The sequence below is a fragment of the Castor canadensis genome, chromosome 9 (genome assembly GCF_047511655.1).
Source record: "Castor canadensis chromosome 9, mCasCan1.hap1v2, whole genome shotgun sequence".
In the NCBI taxonomy this organism is placed as follows: domain Eukaryota; kingdom Metazoa; phylum Chordata; class Mammalia; order Rodentia; family Castoridae; genus Castor; species Castor canadensis.
Genome location: NC_133394.1, coordinates 85,898,795 through 85,921,306, shown reverse-complemented (window position 1 = coordinate 85,921,306; position 22,512 = coordinate 85,898,795). Strand labels below are relative to the sequence as shown.

General features: G+C 38.7%; 1 protein-coding gene across 3 annotated transcripts in view; it reads left to right on the top strand.

The window, feature by feature from the left end:
• The first annotated feature begins 14,213 nt into the window (after positions 1–14,213).
• Positions 14,214–22,512, top strand: part of Cops4 (COP9 signalosome subunit 4) — a 35,730-nt gene continuing 27,431 nt past the window's right edge. Inside the window, exons 1-2 of one of the 3 annotated variants that reach the window (XM_074041871.1) lie at positions 14,214–14,442; positions 20,186–20,265. In XM_074041871.1, coding sequence (XP_073897972.1) covers positions 14,369–14,442; positions 20,186–20,265 — 154 coding nt within the window. In that variant the 5' untranslated portion in view covers positions 14,214–14,368. Of the gene's footprint in view, positions 14,443–14,635; positions 15,053–20,185; positions 20,266–22,512 lie in introns of those variants that run through there. The other 2 variants (XM_020167169.2, XM_074041870.1) reach the window with 2 other exon arrangements.

The following is a 22,512-nucleotide window of genomic DNA, read 5'->3' as shown; positions in this document are numbered from 1 at the left end:
ATTACCCATTGCTGAGTAGTCCCATTATTTATCACTGCTGAGGGTTTTTTTTTTTTTATTGTTGTTTTGGTTTTTGCTGAGGTAAATTAAAGTGAAGATTAATGTCCATGTGTAGATCAGGTGTCATGGGAGACCAGTAACCATATGAACAATCCTCAAAGAGAAGCTCCATCGCAGGGGAAGCCATCAGAATGTCAGATCCAGACTGTTGGCAATAATGGCGCTGATAGGTTTTGGTTCTTACTGCACCCTTAAGCTTCTGTTTCCCAGGGTCATGGTCCTGCCTCAAGTCTAGCTTGAATCCTCCTTCTGCCCCAACCTCCAATCAGCATGAACCATAAGATCCTAACCAAACAGATCATGCCGAGTCTCACTGAGGGGTATTTAAGTCCTTGCCCCTCCTGCTTCTCTCTCTTGGCTCTCTCCCTCTCCCACCCGGGAATAAAGAATCTCTTGGCCAGATCACTCCTCTCCACGTGGTCACTTTGGGACCTACATTTGCCTACACAGAAAAATTCCCTTGCATTGCCAACATGTCACCATGTTGTCTTCTGGATTGGAGGATCTGTGACCAGAAGTCTGTTTACTTCCTCTGTATGGAACGTGGATAAAGGAGTTGTTTCCTCTGCTTCTAAGATTCTCTCATCTTTGGTTTTCTATAGATTTTGTGTCTATGTGTGTGTATATAGGTTCCATCTTTTAGGATGCTTATGAAAGTTCCTGTATATATAGTTTGATATCTTTCACAATCTTGCAAAATCTTTTGCTATTCTCTCTCTCTCTGGTTGTTGCTTTATGTCTGTTGGTTGGTTTGTTTGAGACAGGGTCTTGCTATGTAGTCCAGACTAGCTTTGAACTCTCAATCCTCCTACCTCAGCCTCCCGGATTACAGGAGTGTTTCACCATGCCCAGTTTTGCTTTTATCTCTTCAAATATATTTTGTGCCTTATCCTTTCTCTCTTCTCCTTCTTGGATTCTGCTACGGTTTCAATGAGGTTGGCATATCCTTCACTGGGCCATTGGTACTAAAGGTGTGGTCCCTAGGCAGGGGTCCTGTCAGGAGGTAGGGGAACTGTTGGGACATGAGGTCTAGTAGGAGGACCTTAGGTCCTTGCTGGTGTGAGGTAGTCTGTGTGTAACCCCTTGGTAGTTCTCGTGTGACCCTCGGAGTTCTTCAGAGAGGACTGTTGTACAAGGAGCAAGCCTGGTCCCTCCTGTTTTCTCTCTACTTCCTTTCTAGAGCTATGAGGATTTGCTCTGACAAACACTCCTGCATTGTCACCTACCATTTGCCATGAAGTCCTCACCAGAACTGAAACTCCAAAACTCTGAGAGCTATAATGAACACTTTCTCATTGTAAGGTTGCTGTCTCATGTATTTTGCTATAGTAACACAAACTTGACTAATATGGTAATATGCATGTTAGGGCGGTGGATTTTGAGGTGGGGAGTGTTTTGAGGTTCTGTTTTGTTTTGTTAGGAGACAGGGTTAGTCTTGTGGTATAACCCAGGCTTCTTTGGAACTCCCTATATAAGTCAAGCTATCCTTAAATTCCCAATCCTCATGCTTCAGCTTCCCGAGTGCTGGGATTACAGGCCTGGAGCACCACATCCAGTCCCCAATTTACATATATGTTGGATCATGTTGGTCCATATCTCTTGGATACTCTCTCTCTTCCACCCCACCTCCCTTTCCCTCTTTTGATCCTTCGTTTGAGTTCTTTCTATTGCCCTATCTTTAAATTCCTTGATTCTTTTCTTGACTGCATTGAGTTTTTCATGAGTTCACGGAGAGCATTCTTCATCTCTCTCTCTCTCTCTCTTTTTTTTTTCTAGAGGCACTGGGGTTTGATCTCAGAGCCTCACACTTGCTAGGCAGGCGCAATAACCACTTGAGCCACTCCACCAGCCCTCATCTCTCTTAAGACATCTTTGCTTACATTTTCTTTTAGTTTCTACCACTCTGTTTTAACTCATCTGTTCATTAATATTACCTACATTTTCTGTGAGCTTTAACATATTAACTATAGTTTTCTTAAAGTCCCTATCTGATAGTTCTGACATGTTTAGATTGCTTGTCTCTTGATATGTGTGTGTTTCACACTTCCCAACTGCATGCTTAACCTCACGAATGCATAGATGAGATGGAGGTGTTATTTTTACCTGAAAATAATAATATGTAATATCTTATTAAAATAATACCTTCTGCTTGGCTATTAATATGAGAGGTTGAGCTAGTCTAATCAGGAGTTGAGCTTGGCTTGGGTTTTGTTGTTGCTATAGTTACTTTCAGCACACCATCTTTTTCAAGTTCCTTTAGAGCTATTTTTTGTTTAGGGTGGGGACTGGTTAGTTTTCTCAATGCTTCTCTTCAACTTTAAGTTTTCTGTGCTCAGAGTGGGTCTCTCTTCAAGTTCATTCCCTTCTCCCAGCAGTAAACTGCTTGTTACTTGGAACATTCTAGAGTGGTTGATTTTGGAGGTCAGGAAGGAAGGGAGCCAGTTTTTCTATGGTCTTGTTCCAGTTTCAGTCTTTGGTAGACCCTGTGTTCTTGGGTCTTGAATGGGGCTTTTTCTGTGACCCTGGCCTAATGGTCTGGACCTAACATAGTTTTCAGATCCTCCCACAGGGATAGAAGGTTTTTTTTTTTTTTCATTTTCCTTTTCCTCCAGGATTTTCTGCTTTCTCCCAGCAATTTAAGTCTTTTGTTCCTTAAGGAAACAAGGTCTGGGCTTATTTTGGACTAACCATTCCTCTCCTCCTGCCTGTATCCTATTACTACCCTCAAGAAGACTTTCTCTTATTTTCTAATGTGCCCCAAATCTTCAATCTGGGTACCCAGGGGAGGTTCATGGAGAAGAGCCCAGTAGTGACTATCAACTCCCCTTGTGATTGTGACTCCCATTGGGTTCTACAAGTATGCCAGCACACATTCAGTCTTTAACAGTTGTTACTGTTTGGATCTGAAATGTCCCTCAAATGCCATGTGCTACAGGTTTTCTCACCAGCCAATGGACTATTGGAAGGTAGGCGAAACATTAAGAGTTGGGGCCTAGTGAAGTGAAGTTATGTCACTGGGTGTGTTCCCTTGTTTAAGACCCCTGTCATCTCTCTCTCTCTCTCTCCCTCTCTCTCTCTTTTTCTCTCTCTCTCTCTCTCCTGGTGAGCAACTTTCCTCTGTCATGTGTTTCTGTCATGACGTATGACTGCCACAAGCCCAAAGCAACTAGGCCATGTGACCATGACTGAAACCTCTGAAACCATGCATCAAAATAAATCTTTCCTCCTTTTATTTTATTAATTAAATTATTTATTTAGGATATTTGACATAAGATTTTGCTAGGTAGCACAGCCTGGCTGTGAATTCACTATGTAGCCCAAGTTGGCCTTAAACTCACAATCTTCTTTCCTCAGCTTCCCAAGGACTGGATTACAGACATATATACCATACAGGCACATGTACCACCATACGAGCTAATCTTTCCTCTTTTTTTTTTGTTGGTGGTACTGGGGTTTGAACTCAGGGAGACACTCTCCCACTTGAGGCACTTCTCCAGCCCTCTTTCTTCCTTTTAAATTAGTTTTCCCAGGTATTTTGTCACAGTAATGGAAAATTGACCAACACTCAGCAATTTATTTAAGAATTTAGCTGACCTCCTTTCCTGTTTGACTGTTTCAACTCCTCTCCCATGCTCTGCCACAGATAAGCCATGGCTTGCAACTCATCTCTTTATTTTTTTTTTAAAAATTACTTTTGGTAGTGTATATTAGGGTACCAAGTGGGGGTTTCATTGTGTATGTGTGTATAATGCACTTCGGTCATGTTTTATCTCATCTCAATTTAGAATCCCTTGTCTTTCCATGGGATTTCAGGCTAGTTGGTTGCCCTGAGACCTCAGCTCTCTGATTGGCTCAAAGTTTTAAGAATTATCTAGTTTGTTGTTGTACTGGGAGCAATGCTCCATCCAGCCTTCCATACCTAGACAGAAGCGGCAACACCTCCAGGTGTTGTTTCCTAGCATCCTAGACTCCAAGGGTCTCTATTGTTGGGGCACAGTGCACATGGTCATTACCATTTCTACACAGGACAGTCTTCTATCTACTGTCTTACCTCACCCTTCCCTTCTTGTCCTTCTGGATTTCTTTCTTTCTTTCTTTCTTTTTACAGTACAGGAGCTTGAACTCAGGGCCTACACCTTGAGCCACTCCACCAGCCCTTTTTTGAAAATGGTTTTTTATGAGATAGGGTCTTGCAGATCTATCTTCCCAGGCTGGCTTCAAACCATGATCTTCCTGATCTCTGCTTCTTAAGTAACTAGGATACAGGTGTGAGCCACCAGCACCTGGCCTCAACTATATTCTTTATTTGGTTTAACAAATATCTTTTGAGTACTTACTAAATATAAGGCACAGATTCCTGAGTGCCAAATAGTTTGTAAAAATGAATCTCTCCTCCTTCTCCTTTTTCTTCTTTAAGACATGGTCTCACTGTATTGCTTAGGCTGACCTCAAACTCACTATGTACAGCAGGTTATCATTGAACTCATGATCCTCCTGCTTCAGCCTCCCAAGTGCTGGGATTACAAGTATGTACCACTTCACCAAACAGGCTGTCATATTTCTTTCTCCCTTTTCTCCCACTTGCAGTTCAACTATATGACCCCAGGAAACATGAATTCATGGGAGCCATCTAACATACACAGTAGGCACTAGACGGTATAAATGAAGCCTCAGTTATAGTAAGTGTAGACTGGGAAGGGGAAGAGAATCCAAGCACACGGGATTATGGAGTAAGGGTAGCCTGTGAAGATCCACAGATACTTACTTAGTTATCTTTCTTTAGAGGACCTGTGAGTCATACTGATACCAGAGTAGCTTTGAGGGACCTAGAAGAGTTGTACTGACACTTCTCTTCCTTCAGGCTGAAAGATTGCTAGCTTTTTTTCTCCTTTATTGTTATGCTGGGTGGGGGTACATTGTGGCATTTACAAAGGTTCTTGCAATGTATCAAATATATCTTACTTGAATTCACCCCTCCACCATTCTCCTTTTCCCCCCTCCCCCAATTCCTGGAACTGTTTCAACAGGTATCACTTTTACATTTACATACATGTGTACACATTTTTTGCATGTATTCATCTGCTAACCCTTATCCCTGCCACCTCCCCCCCTCCATTGGTGCCACCCCCACCCCTGGCAAAACCTATTCTGCACTCCTCTGATTTTGTAAAAGAAAAAAGATAAAAGATAGATAGCAAAATATGACATTTTTGCTAGTTTGAGATAAAGATAGCTACGCAGGGAGTTTCCTTGTGATATTTCCATGCATATATGTATTACAGCCCCAGCTGTTTCTTCTCCTCTAATCCTCTTCACTCCTCCATAGTCCCAGGGTGTCCCTGGTCCGTTTAAGATTTCTATATTCATTCCTGCACAGAGAACACATCAACCACATTCAAATTCTTTGTTTCCTTCCTTTGCCCTATCCCTCTTGTACATGACCTCTCCTTAGTGTGACCAGTGTCCTACAATTTTGCTGCATTTGTTTTAGGTCTATATTCCACATATGAGAGAGAATGTGTGGCTTTGGCCTTCTGAGTCTGGCAAATTTCACTTAAGATGATGATCTCCAGTTCCATCTATTTACCTGTGAATGACAAAATTTCATTCTTCTTTGTGGCTGAGTAAAATTCCATTGTGTATAAAAACCACATTTTCTTAATCCATTTGTCAGTAGTGGGGCATCTTGGCTGTTTCCATAGCTTAGCTATTATGAACAGTGTTGCAATAAACATGGGTGTACAAGTGCTTTTGTTATGAGCTGACTCACATTCCTTCAGGTATATCCCCCTAGTAGTGGAATTACTGGATCATATGGCAGGTCTATTTTTAGTTTTTTAAGGAGCCTCTATAGCATTTTCCATAGTGGTTGTACTAGCTTACATTCCCATCAGCAGTGTATGAGGGTTCCTTTTTCCCTGCATCCTTGCCAACATTTGTTGTTATTTGCGATCTCAATGGTAGCTATTCTAACAGGAGTGAAGTAGAATCTTAATGTGGTTTTTATTTTTATTTTTTTATGGCTGGGGATGGTGAGCATTTTTTCATATTTTTTAGTCATTTGACTTCTTGCTTTGAAATGTCTCTGCTCAGTTCATTTGTCCATTTCTTCATTGGGTTATTGATTTTTTGGGGAGTTTAGATTTTTTGAGCTCCCTATATGTTCAGGTTATCAGTCCCTTGTCTGATATATAGCTGACAAAGATGTTCTCCCATTCTGTGGGTGACCTCTTCAATTTAGAAACCATTTCTTTTGTTGTACAGAAGCTTTTTAATTTCATGTAGTCCCATTTGTCAATCCTTTCTCTTAGTCGCTAAGCCAACTGAGTTCTATTGAGGAAGTCACTGCCTATTCCTTTTGCTTCCAGTGTAATCCCTGCTCTTTCCTGTACTGGCTTCAAGGTTCCAGGTCTTATATTAAGGTCCTTAATCCACTTTGAGTTGATACTTGTACAGGGTGACAAACATGGGGAAAAAAAACTAAAACTAGATCACTAGCTTTTGAAGACTGGAGGTGTGACTCAAGTATAGAGTGCCTGCCTAGCAAGCATGAGACCTGAGTTTAAAACTCCAGTATTATAAAAAAAAATAAAAATCACTAGCTTTTGAAACTGAGAAGCAGAGAATTTCCAGGTAATTTCCTTAACATGAAACTGGACAGGAACTGCTGTAATTCCCACTACCTGTGACATTGCACTGAGGGTTCTTCTGCAATCAGGTCTGAGCTCTGAGAAGTAGGTGATGGAAATGGAATGTACTCTCAAGGACCCAGCAGCCACGAAGAACAGGTAAAACACGGAGAACAAGTAGCTCCTAATAAAATGAAGCTTTAGAGAAGACAGAAGACAACTGAAACTATAAACATACGAAAACATAAATATAAGTATTTAAGACTATAGTCAATACACACAAGGCTATGGAACAAAATGCATGATTTTGTTCCTTTTTCAATTTGAGGTCTTATATTCTGTGAAATGCCCAGGTCTTAAGTACATGTTCCAATTTTGATAAATCCATACACCCATGGAACCCATACCCCATCCCTATCAACACATAGAACTTTTCATCACCTCCTGACACTTCCCAGTAAATTTCACCATTCCCCATTGTTCCCTCTTCTGTTTCTTTCACATAAATTAGCTTTGTCTGCTTTAGAACTTCATGTAGATGGACCCTTAGCATATGCAGTTTTAAATGCCTGCCTCTTTTCACTCAGTATAATATTTTTGAGATTCATTCATATTGTCAAATGTGTCCACGGTTCTTTCCTTTTTAATGCTAAGTAGTATTCTCATGAATGAATATACCAAGTTTTACCCACTTGCCTAGTAGAGGACGTTTAGGTTGTTTCCACTTGTGGCTATTATCAATAAGGCAGTTATAATATCTTTATGCAAGTATATTTATGGCTGGAGGAGTGGTTCAAGCAAAAAAAGCACCTTCCTAGCAAGCATGAAGCCCTGAATTCAGTGGGATGATGACTTTTGAAAATAAAAGATGTGAAAAGAGAAGTAAAAAGGTTTTGAGGAAATGTGACTGATACTAAAAACAGACAAAGAAGATCTAACATATAGATATGGTAGTTTCTGGAAAAAAGAAACCAAAGGAGACTGGCACAGTGGTATAGACCTATAATCCAGTCACAGGCAACAGGAATTTTGGGGAAGCTGTGTGTCCAAGGCCAGCCTGGATTACACAATGAGACACTATCTCAAACAAATAAAAAAAAAAAAGAAAAGAAAAAGAAAGAAGGAAAAAAATGAAAGAAGCCAAAAGAATGGAAGAAGCATTGATAATTATAACTGAAGTAAATTTTGGAAAAATTAAAAGTAAATATTGAAAGAGCACACTGTGTACTTGAGAATACTAGCCCAGATTGCCCAACACTGATGTGTAGTCTAGCAAAACTACTTGACCTTAGTGGAAAAAACTGGGAAAAAGGGGGAAAGAAAATTAGACTCTCATCAGATATTTTCAGCAATGGTTTATGCCACAAGAAAATGGAGTACCACACCTGACTCTCAAGCAAAGTGTGTCAGTTTTATTATGTGAGGTTATTGGACAATCACTTTATTTTCCTAGTCCATTCACGTGCCCATTTTGTTTTTTTGACGGTGCTGGGGTTTGACCTCAGGGCCTCATGCTTGTTAGGCAGGCTTGCTAAGTGGCTCTACCACTTGAGCTACTCCTCCAGCTGAAGCTTTATTGTAACAAAACTGATTTTCAAACATAAAAAGCACATTATCAACATTCAACAGTATGGAAGAATTTGTCTTCCATGCATCTGTTCTGAGAAATCTATTAAAGAACTAATTTTGGAAAACCAAAATGTCTAGACAGAAACTGATATAAGAGCTGATGCTAAGCATTAAATATGTATTATTTTTAGCACTAAGAATAAGGATGGCTTAAAAGGAAGAAAGTAGCCAAGACTGAAGGTGCACAACTTACAAGGCAAGCATGAGGCTTTGGGTTCAATCCCAGTACCATAAAAAAGGAAGAAAGTATAACTCATAATAGCTAAATATGCTCTCAATATAGATATAGCACAATTATAAGCAATGAGAAGCTGGGTGTGGTGGTACACTTCTCATTTCTGTAGTGGGTGGAAAAAGAGAGAGAGAGAGAAGGAGGAGGAGGAGGAGAAGGAGAAAGTAGAGGAGGAGAAGGGAGTGATGCAGAGGGACACAGAAAGGGACAGGGAGAGAAAAGAAGATAGTGTAGGAAAGCATTTAACTTTTCAGTAATCATATTGATGGTGGTAGTATTGTTATTCTGAAACTGTTGGGTGTGATAATGTGCTATAAACAAAATGAATAAATATTCTGATTCTATAATTCCTTACATACTTGGGAACCAGGATTTTGGATGTGGAAATAAGAAGATATAGATGTAATATAGAAGAGGTTAAGTAAAGCCACTTAAATTGGGATTGAAAGTATTGGTATGAACTTATGAGCCATTTTACCCTACAATATGTTCCTATGTTCTAGTTCTGTCTTAGGAAGGATGCCAAATGGCTGACATGATAGTAAAAACATTCCTAGCTTTTATATTGTTATCTGTAACTATCATCCCCCACTAAAAGAATAAGGGCCTATTGAGAAGTAACTCATTCCAGTTCTAGGCTAGAAAACAGTGACTCTAGAACAGATTGTTTTATAGCATTAATAAGATGTGAAATAAATGTAAAATAAGTATATAAGTGTAAAGTAAAAATAAGTGTGTAGAAAACAGAAGAATAGCTGGGTGCTGTGACTCATGCCTATAATCCTAGCTACTCAGGAGGCAGAGATCAGGAGGATCGTGGTTCGAAGCCAGCCCAGGCAAATAGTTTGCGAGACCCCCTGTCCAAAATCACCCATCAGAAAAAAGGGCTGGTGGAGTGACTCAAGGTGTAGACCCTGAGTTCAAGCCCCAGCACCTCAAAAAAACAGCCAAATATATACAATCAAGTATGCTCTTTTTTTCTTCTGTTGTGAGGTGTATTCAGTGTGGGCACAGTGGACATAAAGTAGAGTATGTACCAGGAAAGGAACCCAGGATAACTTGCTTTGCATATTTGTAGGGAAGCTGTGAGAGGGTAGAAATCAGTTTGCTGACTAGAATAACGGGATATTCCTAGCCAGGAAAATGGCTTAATTAGGTCAGAGTTTAGTGAGTGGAATTCATAGACCAATAATGTTGACTTCTGATAGATGCTTCACAACTTTAAATGTGCAAGAATTACTCAGGGACTTATTAACATGATGATTTTAATTCAGTAGGTCTGAGCTTTGAGCCAGGACTTGTGCACTTACCTTAAATCAGTTCAGATGTGCCCATCTGAACTTAGCATCTAACTTCTTGCTAAGCAACTGAAAAGAGAAGAGGGAATAAGCCTGGCTGGGCTATCCAGGTTTGCCTTTTTTTCACTGTTTTAAGTAAAGGATCCCAGAAACTGGCCCAGTCCTAGGCTGCAATATTGATGGGTGCTACCCTTATGAAATCATAGAAGACAGCAATACTGATGCAGTGGACACCAGCTAGTTAAGAGGTACAAAGGACAATATTTAAATGGGGATACCCTCCAAAAAAAATAGGTTGCACTCAGGTGTGGTTCAAGTGGTACAGTCTTTGTCTAGCCAGTGCAAGGCTCTGAATTCAAACCCCAGTACTGAAAAAAAAGGCAGAGGAGGGATTAGCATGGAAACCAGGAAATAGGACAGATTTAACAACTACTTCTAGAAAGAACTTTAGGTGTGAGTACTGAGTACTGGCACCAGAAACTGTCTGGAAGTAACTAATCAGAGATTATTGGATATTCGATGGAATATTAAAAGCAGTCAACCTAGTAAGTGCAATGCCCTGAGTTTGATCTCCAGTATTGCCCCCCGGCCAGAAAAAATTGAACATGGAAAAGTCCTAACACATTCTCAAAAAGGGAATACACTCAACATCCAGTAATCCCTTGTCTGTGATTTTGCTTTCAGGAGTTCAATTACCTGTGAGAACAACCACAGTCTGAAAATATCAAATGGAAAATTTCAGAAGTAAACAACTCATAATTTTTAAACTGAGCAGTGTTCTGAGTAGTGTGATGAAATCTCTTGCCATTCTGCTCAGTCTTGCCTGGAGAAATAACTCGTCTTTTTGCCCAGGACATACACAATGCATATACTACCATTCCATTAGTCATTCAGTAGTTGTCTTGGTTATCAGATCTCCTATGGCAGTATCACAGTGTTAAGTTATCTTTATAATGGCTCCAAAGTGCAAAGGGTATTAATGCTGGCAATTCTGATATGCCAGAGAGAAGTTGTAAAGTGATTCCTTTAAGTCAAAAGGTGGAAGTTATCAACTCAATAAGGAAAGAAAAATAATATGAAGTTGCTAAGATCTATAGTGTAATAAGATATCTTGAGAGAGACCACATTTGCAAACTTTGATTATTGTAGATTGCTATAAGTGTTACATTTTATTGTTATTAATCTCTTATCATGCCTAATTTATAAATTAAATCTTACTATATATATATAAATATATATATGTATAGAAAAAAGCAGTGTAGGCCAGGCTTAGTGGCTCATACCTGTAATCCCAGGTATCCAGGAGGTAGAGGTAGGAGGGTCTTGATTTGAGGCCAGCCCAAGCCAAAAATAGAAGAACTTATCTGAAAAAAAAAAAAACTAAAGCAAAAAGAGCAGGGAGTGTGGCTCAAGTGGTAGAATGCTTGCCTAGCAAGGGTGAGGCCCTGTGCTTAAACACAAGTACCAAAACCAACCAACCAAACATAAAAAGCAATATATATATAGTGTTTGGTATTAGTGGTGGTTCAGACATCTGCTGGGGGGGGCGGTCCTTGGAATTATTCCCTATATATGTGCCAATAGAGTGGAACTGCTGTATTTAGAAAATACGATGGACAATGGCAATCCTCTGAGAGCAGAACCAAGGTGTAATCATGGAACTTAGTCCACCACCAGGGGAGTGGATGTTCATAATTCCTGTCAGGACTCTGCCATTGCTGTGGACATGTAACCACTATGTGTTTCCTATTCTTCTCTTTTTTGGGTGTGAATTTTAACTGTGAAATCTCCAAGCCATAAAATAAATGGACTTCATACACCTCACTAGTGTTCTGCTTCTACTTCACTATTGTTTGTATAGCATGTGTGAGTATGGGCAGGTCATTTATTTTGTAGTACGTATACATACATATTTTTCTGGACCATGAAGATCCAAACCCCAATGAGATGGAGAGGATTGAACGTCATCAGACATCCTGTACTTTGAGCTGATGTAGAAACTGCTAAATAAAATTACAGGAGACATTGCTTTGGTTTATAATTCTTCTTCATTTATTAGAGCATATTAGTTGTACATAAAGGTGTCATTGTGGTATGTCTATACGTACTTATGGTGTGCTTCAATCAAATTCACCCTTATATTATTCTTTCTTATCTCCCCTTTTTAAAAACAATTTTAGTGGGTTTTATTATTTTATTTTCATACATGCATATAAAATACTTTGATCATATTCACACCCCCCCATCACCTCTCCTTCCCCTCTCCTCCCTCCCACTGGCTCTTTCCCCCAATAGTTACCCTTTCTTACATTCTCATACTTTTTTAGGTCTAGATTCCATGGCCATAGTTTTGGACTAAGCTCCTGCACTAGCCCCTACCCCGCCCCCCCAAAAAAAAACCCTTCCAAAATATCAAAATGGACTCTTTCCATGCTAAAGCTCCTTGTCACCAGGCTGAAAGTAAGCTATTTACTCTACCTTCTGAGAAACTAGGATCAGAGACTTCTCAAACTAGTTACAGTGGATATAATGACCAAGTTCCCTCTGCCTTTAATACATTCGCCAAAACCAGATAACCTAAAATTACCTAGGGTTAACTTATCAGTTAGTTTTTTATTGTTCTGTCTCCCTGTCTCTGACTTACAAGGAAAATAACTTTAAGTAGGGTCTCAGTGGCTCATACCTGTAATCCTAACTACCCAGGAGGCAGATATCCGAAGGACTGCAGCTTGAAGTCAGGCCCAAGCAAATAGTTCCAGAGACCCTATTTTGAAAATACCCAATGCAAAATTGTCTGGTGGAATGGCTCAAGTGGTAGAGTGCCAGCCTAGCAAGTGTGAGGTCCAGAGTTTTAAACCTCAGTATCACCAAAAACAAAACAAAACAAAACAAAACCCAAAAACCTTTAAAATACCTGGTCCACTTTTCATTTGTTTCATTTCTTCATTTATTCTGTTTTCTCCAGCCCTTTTCTGTCTATAAAACTAAGTACCTCTCCTTGGCTCATTTTATGAACACTTACTCTATTTTATGAAATGAAGTATTGTCTGATTCTAAAATCAAAAATAAATCCAGTTAATATCTTTAAATTGTTGTAAAATTCTCTTTTGATAAAACTGGATGGGAACTGGAACTCTCATTTGTAGGGAGGGAGGATGTTCCAACTGTGAGAAAGACACAGATATTTAGGTGTTCCGAGGGACAGATTGAGGTAGAGACTGTTGTCTCACTAACCACATCCCGTTTTCTTTTTCTTTCTTTTTTTTTGTGGGCAGGATGCTCAAGTGGAAACTACATTTCCATCTTGCTAATGGGATGTGTTGGGATTAATGTGGACAATCTCCACCTTAGTTCTTAAAAAAGAAATTCCTTGTTCTGGTCTTCTTTTCCTTCTTCTTCATAGTAGAGGAAGCATGTCATTTATTACATATCAAGATGGCAAAAATTCTAAAGTTTAACAACCTTCGAAGGTAAGGCTGCAAGAAATTGCAGTACTATGTGTCTGAGTGGAGGCTAAAACGATAAATTTAAATGCAATTTAGCAATACATACCAAAATTTGTGTCCACCCTTTGACTCACTCCTGAGAATGTATTTTACCTGTACATATATAAAATGATGCATGTACAGTTATTCATTGCAGTATTGATTGATTTACTTAAGTAACTTCAGTGTCCTACTTAATCCTTATTAAATAAATTATGGCATACCCTCACTGTGTAATACTCTTCAATTCTAAAAATAATTATCTTTTAAAGCCCGGATTTATATGGTAAAATGTCCAGAAAAAGTGAAAGCATCAAGGGCAGAACCGTAAGGTGTGTTACTTTTTGTAGAAGAAAAATTTCAAAATTTATTTGCTTGTATTTGCAGAAAGAGATTTTATAAGGATACATACGTAGTAATGAATATAATCACTTATAAAAGTAAGATGACCGTATGTTTTGTCATTCAAATGGAACCGTTTCTAGAGTGAAACGGGGTGTTATTAATAATTACTTCATGACAACAGATGGAAAATACCATTGTCCTGGACAAAATGGGATGTACAGTCAGTCCTGAAAAAGTATGTGTTGTCATTTTACAAAAGGATCGGGCTGTGGTGAACGAGAAATAAAAACTCGTTCTAAGTAGTTTAAGCGGTGCCTTAAAGAAGGAAGGACAGTATACCATAGACATAAGACGCGGAACTTAGCGAAAACGTAGTACTTTAACGTACCCGGACCTTACTGAAGTTGCACAAGCGACGCACGCCTTGAAGTTCTTCAGCCAATCACAAGTCAGAGCGTGAGAGCCCGAGTATGTGGGCGTGGCCTGGATGGGTTTTAGACGTGAAGAGAGGATCACGAGTCATTCAACCCTGGGGGCGGAGCTACCTTCTGCTCCCGTTGCTGGCGCTCTAGCCCACAAAGGCGAAACTTTGTGGTCTCTCGGGTTCTCTCTAGCTACCCTTGGGAGGACCATACTCGTTTTCTTTTTGGCTGCGAGAGGCCGGGCTGCTGTGACTGGGCTGGAAGAAAGATGGCGGCCGCCGTGCGACAGGATTTGGCTCAGCTCATGAATTCGAGCGGCTCTCATAAAGATCTGGCGGGCAAGTGAGTGTTTCCCAGGAGTACAGGAGCAGAGAGGTGGGGAGGGAAGCCGCAGACTTGCTCTCCTTGAGGTGACCGAGGCGCTCGAGCGCGTGGCTAGGAGCGGGCCTGGCGACCCGAGGGGGCGGGCCTGATAGTCGCCGGGGCGGTTAATGTGGGAGCACAAGGGGCTGAGGGGACCTTTTGCGGGGGCCTCTCGGGCCTTAGGTCCTCGTAGATATCAACTTGTGCAACTCTTGGTAACATCCGTACTGGTTCCTTTGGGTTCTGGAAGCGTGGTCAGAGAAACGACTGCTCCCTTGGCCTTTACTAGTCCCCATCTCATTGCCGGCCTGTCCCCGACACCGATTCAGACTTCTCCTTGCTCCTCCTCACCCACCTTTGGTTGAGGGGATTTGCATTCTGGGATCTTGGTGCAGAGTTTTCCAAGGAGGTGGCTTCGCGGGTTGACAGGCACCTAGGAGGTATGGCCGCTGTCCTGTCTCCCAGAGCTACTCGGACCGTCATCTGTGGTTCTTGTGTTTTGGATTCTCTTCACCTCACCACCAACTCTGAAGAATGTCCTCTTGTCGTGGATCAGGATGTCTAAAACAGTGATGTTTGCAGGAAACAGGTTTGTTTAGGAATTTTCTCGAAATCGTGTAGAATGCTTAGCTCCACTCCAAGTTAGAATTTGTGACACGTGCCTGTCTTGCAAGCTGTTCAACAGTTTAAAGGATAGGTAGGTGGGTGACTAGATCGTCTGTTTTTGCCTTGTAGGTTTCGAAGCATTGCTCTTTGTAATGAGTGTGCTTTCTGTTTAAAGTAAGCCTTTCAAGTTGGTCCTAATATTTATATCCTGACAGCTGAGATCTCTTTGATCTGAGGAGATACACTTGCTCAAACCTGAACTTTGGCGTTGTGAATATGTTTTATGTGAGCTGTGGTTCCTTTTTTTTCTGGAGGTAAACGTAACCTACTTTTATTAGGAAATTTAGCAGTATATCTTGGGCTTAGTATTTTGTGCAGCATTTTTTCCACTCAGGAAAATGGGAACTTTTTCTTGTCTGAGAACTAAATAAGTATGTGTGTGTGTAAATCTCCTAGTACAGTACCTGGCACATAGAAAATACCATCAGAGTGTTGTTGCTACTATAAGCAGTCAGCAAATATATTATTCCATGGGCTGGAAATAAGTTGAATATGTCTTCATGGCTCGGTCCTTTTTGTATTTGATCTTGATAGATTTGGATGAAAGTAAAACTAACTTCTTTACTTCCCCATGTTTGCTTTTCTTTTTATTATATTGAAGACTAAATCCATTAGTTATCAGGAGAGATACAACTTTTGAAGCCTCTGCAGAATTCTGAAACTTCAGCTATTTATTTCTTCAGCTCTGAATTGGAGATAATAGTACCTGTTCTATCTGATGCTTCTGTTTTTTTTTTTTTCACAAAGGCCCTCATGCTTGCTGGGCAGGTGCTCTTAACCACTTGAGCCACTCTGCCAGGCCCCACCACCCTGTGTGTGTGTGTGTGTGTGTGTGTGTGTGTTGTGTGTGTGCTTTTTGTGTGTGTGTGCACACTTTTTCACCTCGGGCTGGCTTCCAACCGCAATCATCCTGATGTCTGTCTTCTGAGTAGCTAGGAATATAGGCGTGGGCTATTGGTTCTTCCGTTATTCCTTCCCATTTAGTAAACTAAAAACTTAGTAGTGTAAAACAACTATTATTTGGATTACAGATATTTAGATTACAAACTATTATTTGGATTAAATGGATTTATTATGATGATAAATGAGGTAATTAGCTTGATTATCAATAGCCAGTGCAATGGTAGCTAGCAACTCCCTCAGAGATGCTGTCTGTGAAAAGTCCTGGCTTTGCCTACTGGTATTTATCTGGTCCTGTCTGGGGACTAATGTGTCAGGATATTTATCTGCATAACAAAACAGCTGTCAGGCTCAGAACTGGCACTTCACTTCTGCTATATTCTCCTGGTCAAATAAGCTCAGAGCCAAGGAATGAGGGAAATAAGCTGTACCTCTCTATGTGAAGAACTACCAAGTCACATCACAAAGGAGCATAGATAAAGGGAGTGAGAGATGTGGCCAATTTTTTTTTTTTTGTGGCCACTTTTTGTAAATACCAACTTACCCTGTTTGACCTTCACTGGGTTTCTTGAATCCATGGGTTGGATTCTTTCAACTGTCTTGAGAAATTTTCAGTTACAACTCTTTAAATATTGCCTCTTATTCTCTCCTTGTTTCTTTTTATTGTTGGGATTTTATACTATCACACCTTTTTTTTCTTTTTTGTATCTCTTTCATCATTTATGTTGTTGGGTTTTTTTGTTTGTTTTTCAAGGGTTGTTGGTCCAATCATCTAGTTCATCTACTGTAAGTAGAGCTTTTAGTACAAACTGTACGACTCATTTTGATACTAAATAATGACTGTGGAACATTTTCATGTGTGTATTTACTCCAGATTCCTTTCAAGTGCCAAAAACCCAGATTTTTACTAAACTTTGGTTGGTATACATAAGAGATGCTTAATAAACATACGTTGATGATAAATGGTTAGAATGGATGTAAAGTATCTTAATCAAATGAAATTTACTTTCCTCCATGAATTTTTTTCCATAAATATTTGGTTGTACTGGGGATTGAATTCAGAGCCTCACACTTGCTAGGCAGGCGTTTTACCACTCCACCAGCTCTTTTTATTGTTGGGTATTTTCAAGATAGAGTCTCATGAATTATTTGCCCAGGGGTGGCTTTGAACCATGATCCTCCTGATTTCTGCCTCCTGAATTGGTAGAATTTACAGGTATGTACCATCAGCACTTGGCTTCCATAAGTATTTTTTAAGGAAAAAATATTTGGTACTTGTTATGTTCTCCCTCAACCACTTTTCCATTGTGTGCATATTGAATACTCAATAAAAAGCTGTTACTGTCATCTGTGAAATTTTTTCTGACTAACTCATTTTGGTTTTACTCTTTTCTGACTTAATATATTGCCTCTTCACTTGTCTAACACATTGTCCAGTCATAACTTTTGTTTTTGTATTGTAATTTAATACTCGATATATTATTTAATTTTTTTGATGCCCAATGTGGGGCTCAAATCTTTTAAAACTTTTTTGTTGTTGCTTTTTGTTTGTTTTGAGACAGGGACTTTATGTAGCCCAGATTGGTCTCAAACTTGCAATCCTCCTGCCTCCGCCTCCTGAGTGCTGGTATTATAAGTGTGCACTGCCACTCCCTGCTTAACTTTTTACTTTCATTTTCCCAACTATAAGATCGTCAAAAACTATCTGGTTATGGTGGTACTTGCCTGTAATCCCAGCACTCCGGGAGGCTGAGGCAGGAGGATAGGAGTTTGAGGCCAGCCTGGGCAACATAGGAAGACCCTTTTTCAAAAAAGATCTTTAAAGACTAAGGTATTTACAAATTTTAAACATTGTACACAGAACTTCATATGGCATATTAAAAAGCCTAGGAACTGAATTAACATTAACTTATCTGAAATGTAACCAGGATAATAAGTACATAAATACAGGTATATGAAAAATTTAAATTTATATGTGCATGTAAATTTATATGTATACACAAATACATGTACACATAAATTATGATAGAGAAATTTTACCCAAATGAATTTTCTGATATTGATATTCCCTTTTTTTTCTTGGTGGCACTGGGGTTTGAACTCAGGGCCTAACACTTGCTAGGTACCCTATCTACCCCATGAGCCACTCTGTCAGCCCTGTTTTTGTGTTGGGTATTTTAGAGGTAGGGTCTTTAGAACTGTTTACCTAGCCAGGGCTGGCTTTGAATCTGAACCAAGATCCTCCTCATTGATCTCTACCTCTTGAGTAGTTAGGATTATAGGCCTGAGCCACCAGTAAAACAAAAACAAAAAGAAAAAAGATGAAAAAAGAAATAACCCTCCACCGCTTTTATTCCTTTAAAGACTCTCAAACTTATCAATATTAAAAGTGGTACTTTTGTTTCTGAAAGTTTAATATTTCCTTGCTTAGAATCAATGGGCTATTTTAGAATTTGCTATCTTTTCTGCCAGTATATCTGTTTTCATTGTGGTTTTGTGAAGTTAGATAACCAAGATTATGAGAATTTTGAATTGAGAATGACTTAATGCTACATTGTAGCTTTGAGGGTGTTCCTCTCAAGTTAGAAATCAGAATGAGTTCAGGTTTTATTTGTGTAAATTTTATTTCTTGGCTACATTCTGGATGACCTTCTGAATAATTGCAATGCTATTAAGTTTATAAAATGCATTTAGCTAAATAGTTTAAGACCAAAAGAGATAAAGAATAAAATAGTTTAAATGTTATGTACTGACTCAGTTTAAGAAATAAGATGTTACTAATATTGTTGAATATTTCAGTGCTGATGATGTGCTGAGTGCTGTTTGAGGTATTGTGTGTATTGCAGACAGAAATCTGTCCTTGTGGAGCTTGTATTTTAGGAAGGAATTTACCATTGCCTGATAATTACTGTTTATTTTTAGCATTTCCCTCATCCTTTTAGAATACTGATTTGAATCTTAGCATGGTCATGGACATTGGGTAGAATAGTTATTAGAATTGAATCCAAGTAAAGAACAGATAAGCACTGGCACATGAGGGTGTTCTATGCTGCATTGGACTTGGCAGAGTTTATTTTGCTCACACTGAGACATCAGTGTCTTATTTGGTTTTGTTGCCTACTAAGCGTTATCTTACTTTAGATAGCATTACGTCCAAAAGAGGAAAAGGTTCTGAATCACCTCAAACAGTGTTCTTGTGTGTCTGCGAAACATATGATTGAAGGAAAATATGTCTTTAAGAGACTTGAAAGGAAATTGGTTATTTATTTGGTTATTCACTTATAATTTATTTATTTTTTTATTATTGTTATACTGGGAGTACATTGTGACATTTACAAAAGTTCAGTTCACCCCTTCCATCAGAAATTGGCTTGCCTTTTTTTTTTGGCGGTACTGGGGTTTGAACTCAGGGCCTACATCTTGGTTACTCCACCAGCTCTTTTTGTGATGGGTTTTTTTCAAGATAGGCACTCGTAAACTATTTGCTGGGGCTGGCTTTGAACTGCGATCCTCCTTATCTCTGCCTCCTGAGTAGCTAGGATACAGGCGTGAGCCACTGGTGCCTGGCAGAAATTGGCTTTTTAATTCAAATTCTAAACTAACACTTGCAAGAAAAAGTGGCACTTCAGATTCCATAACAGAGTTATAGATTCACTTTTTCTTTTGATGGGCATGAAAACTTTAAAAAATTCTAGTATACTATCCTAAAAACTATAAGTGGCATCTTAGAATTATAGATTTAGTATTTCTTTTGATTGGCTGGAAACTTAAAAAAAATTCTTTGATGTCTAATAAAGAAAACCTCAAACTAGAGCACCATGAAAAAAATCAGGGTAGCTGGGCGCTGGTGGCTCACGCCTGTAGTCCTAGCTACTTGGAAGGCTGAGATTAGGAGGATATGGTTAGATGCAAACAGTTCACAAGACCCATGTCTAAAATAACTAGGGCAAAATGAGATGTAAGAGTGCCTGCTTTGCAAGTGTGAAGGCCTGAGTTCAAACTCCAGGCCCACCAAAAAACAAAAAAAAAATCAGGGTAAATAGAAGTGTATAAATACACATCAAAGTTGACATCAGAAATGAATAAATAAACTTCAGAGTTTACATTAGGAAATGTAGTGCCTTCTGGAAATTAATTTTATTTGATATTGTTTTAGGTATCGTCAGATCCTAGAAAAAGCCATTCAGTTATCTGGGGCAGAACAACTAGAAGCTTTGAAAGCTTTTGTGGAAGCAAGTAAGTAGAAATGAAAGTTTGGTTTGCTTGTACTTCTGAGCTAGTGTTTGAACATTTTCTCAAGCCTTGTTTTAAATCATATTATCAACGTTAAATATGCATTGAGATTGATTCATTCTCAAATTTAAACTGTTTATAGCTTAATTACTTTTCAATGAATTGTTTTCAGAATTACTACTAATTCTGTACAAATTACTTCCAATTAAGATTTTGTATAGTTTTTGGCATAGCAACTGATGAGAGACAGTGTAGCATAATTTAAAGAGAATGGCTTGGATTCAAATCCCGAAGTGCTGTTTTATGATCTTGGGTAAGTTATTTAAGCACTTTGTACCTCCTTTTCCTCATCTACAAAGTTAGCAGTAGAATTGTTGGGAAATTAAATGAGTTAATAAACAATAAAGTGCTTAGAATAGTACTGGCATGTGGTGAGTGCTGTTTGTTTACCATTACTAATATTAAGAATGTTCCTTTTGAATTGGGAACTGGAAGTTTCCATTCATCACTACACTTTTGTTCTACTTGCTGACTTGAAGCGTATCTATAATTATCTTGAAAATTACTCAAAATTCAGGCTGGAGTTTATACTGAACTAACATTATTGACACTTGATGGTGTTTTATAGTTTCCAGTATGTTCTCACATGTGTCATCTATCACAGAGGCTCCTTTCAATAATTCTATGATTAGACAGTATAGGTACAGGCATCCCTGTGTATATCGTAAACTGAATCTCAGGATTAAGATATATTTTTCTCTCTGAGGCTGGTTAGCTGGCCATTGGCAAAGCCTAGACTAGAAACTAGGTTTTCTGATTTTCTGTACTTAAACTTTCCTGAGTAATACTAGTATGTAGTAATTTTTTTCTGTCATAAGTGCCTAATGGCAGCTATAATGAGACTGTTTTCTCAGTCACATCTGGTATTACCCAGTAGTAAGAGTCAGTCAATATATTGTAAACTAATAATAAGAGCTATAAGTTACTACCTCAAAAAATTAGAGCCTCCAGTGTGAGATAAATTGGCAGTGGTTTCAGAGAAACTGTTCTGAATGGCTTCATTAAGAACACTGTGCTGCAGTAGCAAAAGAATAGTGTTTTTTTAAATTAAATTTAGATCTTTATATAAAATTTGAATTTAGTAATTCTCCCAAGAAAGGCAGTCGACTGTTAAAATTGGTTCAGTCTACTGAACAACTTTTAAATCACTTATTTTCATAATAATTTCTGCTTTTAGGCTTGAATAATTTATCTAAGTAATGGCTCACAATTATGATGCATTTAAAAGTGTATAATAGGGCTTGCCTAGCATGCTTGAGGCCTTAGGTTTGATCCTTATCACTGTTAAAAAAAAAAGTAAGAATATAATAATAGTAACCAACATTTGTTAAGTCTAACGTGCCAGGTGTTTTTTAAAGTACTTTGTGTATATTATTGCGTTTAAGCTTCACAATAATTTTATGAGGCAAGTGATTTTATCCTATGCTTATAGATGAAGAAACAGAAACATAGAAAAGTTAAGTTTCTAAAGTCATGTAATCAGGAGTGATAATTTAGAGTTTTCTTTGATAATCACATACAGTGATATCTCATAAGCATTTATAACCAATGTTGATACATCTAGTGCTGATTGAAATTGTTTTTATTGGGAAAGTACAAATGGCGTACCTGTACTGGTAGCACCTGGCTTCCTTTAAGTATCATGACCATTATTTTACAGTTTTTCTTTTTTGTGGTACTAGAGTTTGAACTCAAGGCCTCATGCTTGGTAGCCAGGCACTCTACAACTTGAACCATTCCGCCAGCTGTGTTTTGTGTTGGGTATTTTCAAGATAGGGGCTGGCTTTAAACCTTGATCCTTCTGAGTAGCTAGGATTATAGAAGTGAGCCACCGGCTAGGATTACTGGTGTGAACCAAGAGCCCAGTACTGTTTTCTTCAACTTCCTTTTGGAGCTATGTGGGATATAAACACATAAATAAAAATATAGGCATTTCTGTGCCTTTACTTTATAGAAAATAATAAGGAAGCATAAAATTTTCAACTATTAAACAAAGCTTTTTCTTTTTCTTAGAAAAGTTAAGGTATTACCCATCTGTTCTAATAATTTCATAAGTAATCCAGCATAAAGAAAACTGTGTAATATAAAATGATAAGGGTATGGAGATCTCTGGATAATGCATTGAAGGCTGCTCTAATATAGATTTTTTTTAGTATTTTAAGTATTTTAAGTAAAGGTTGGTTGCTTAGT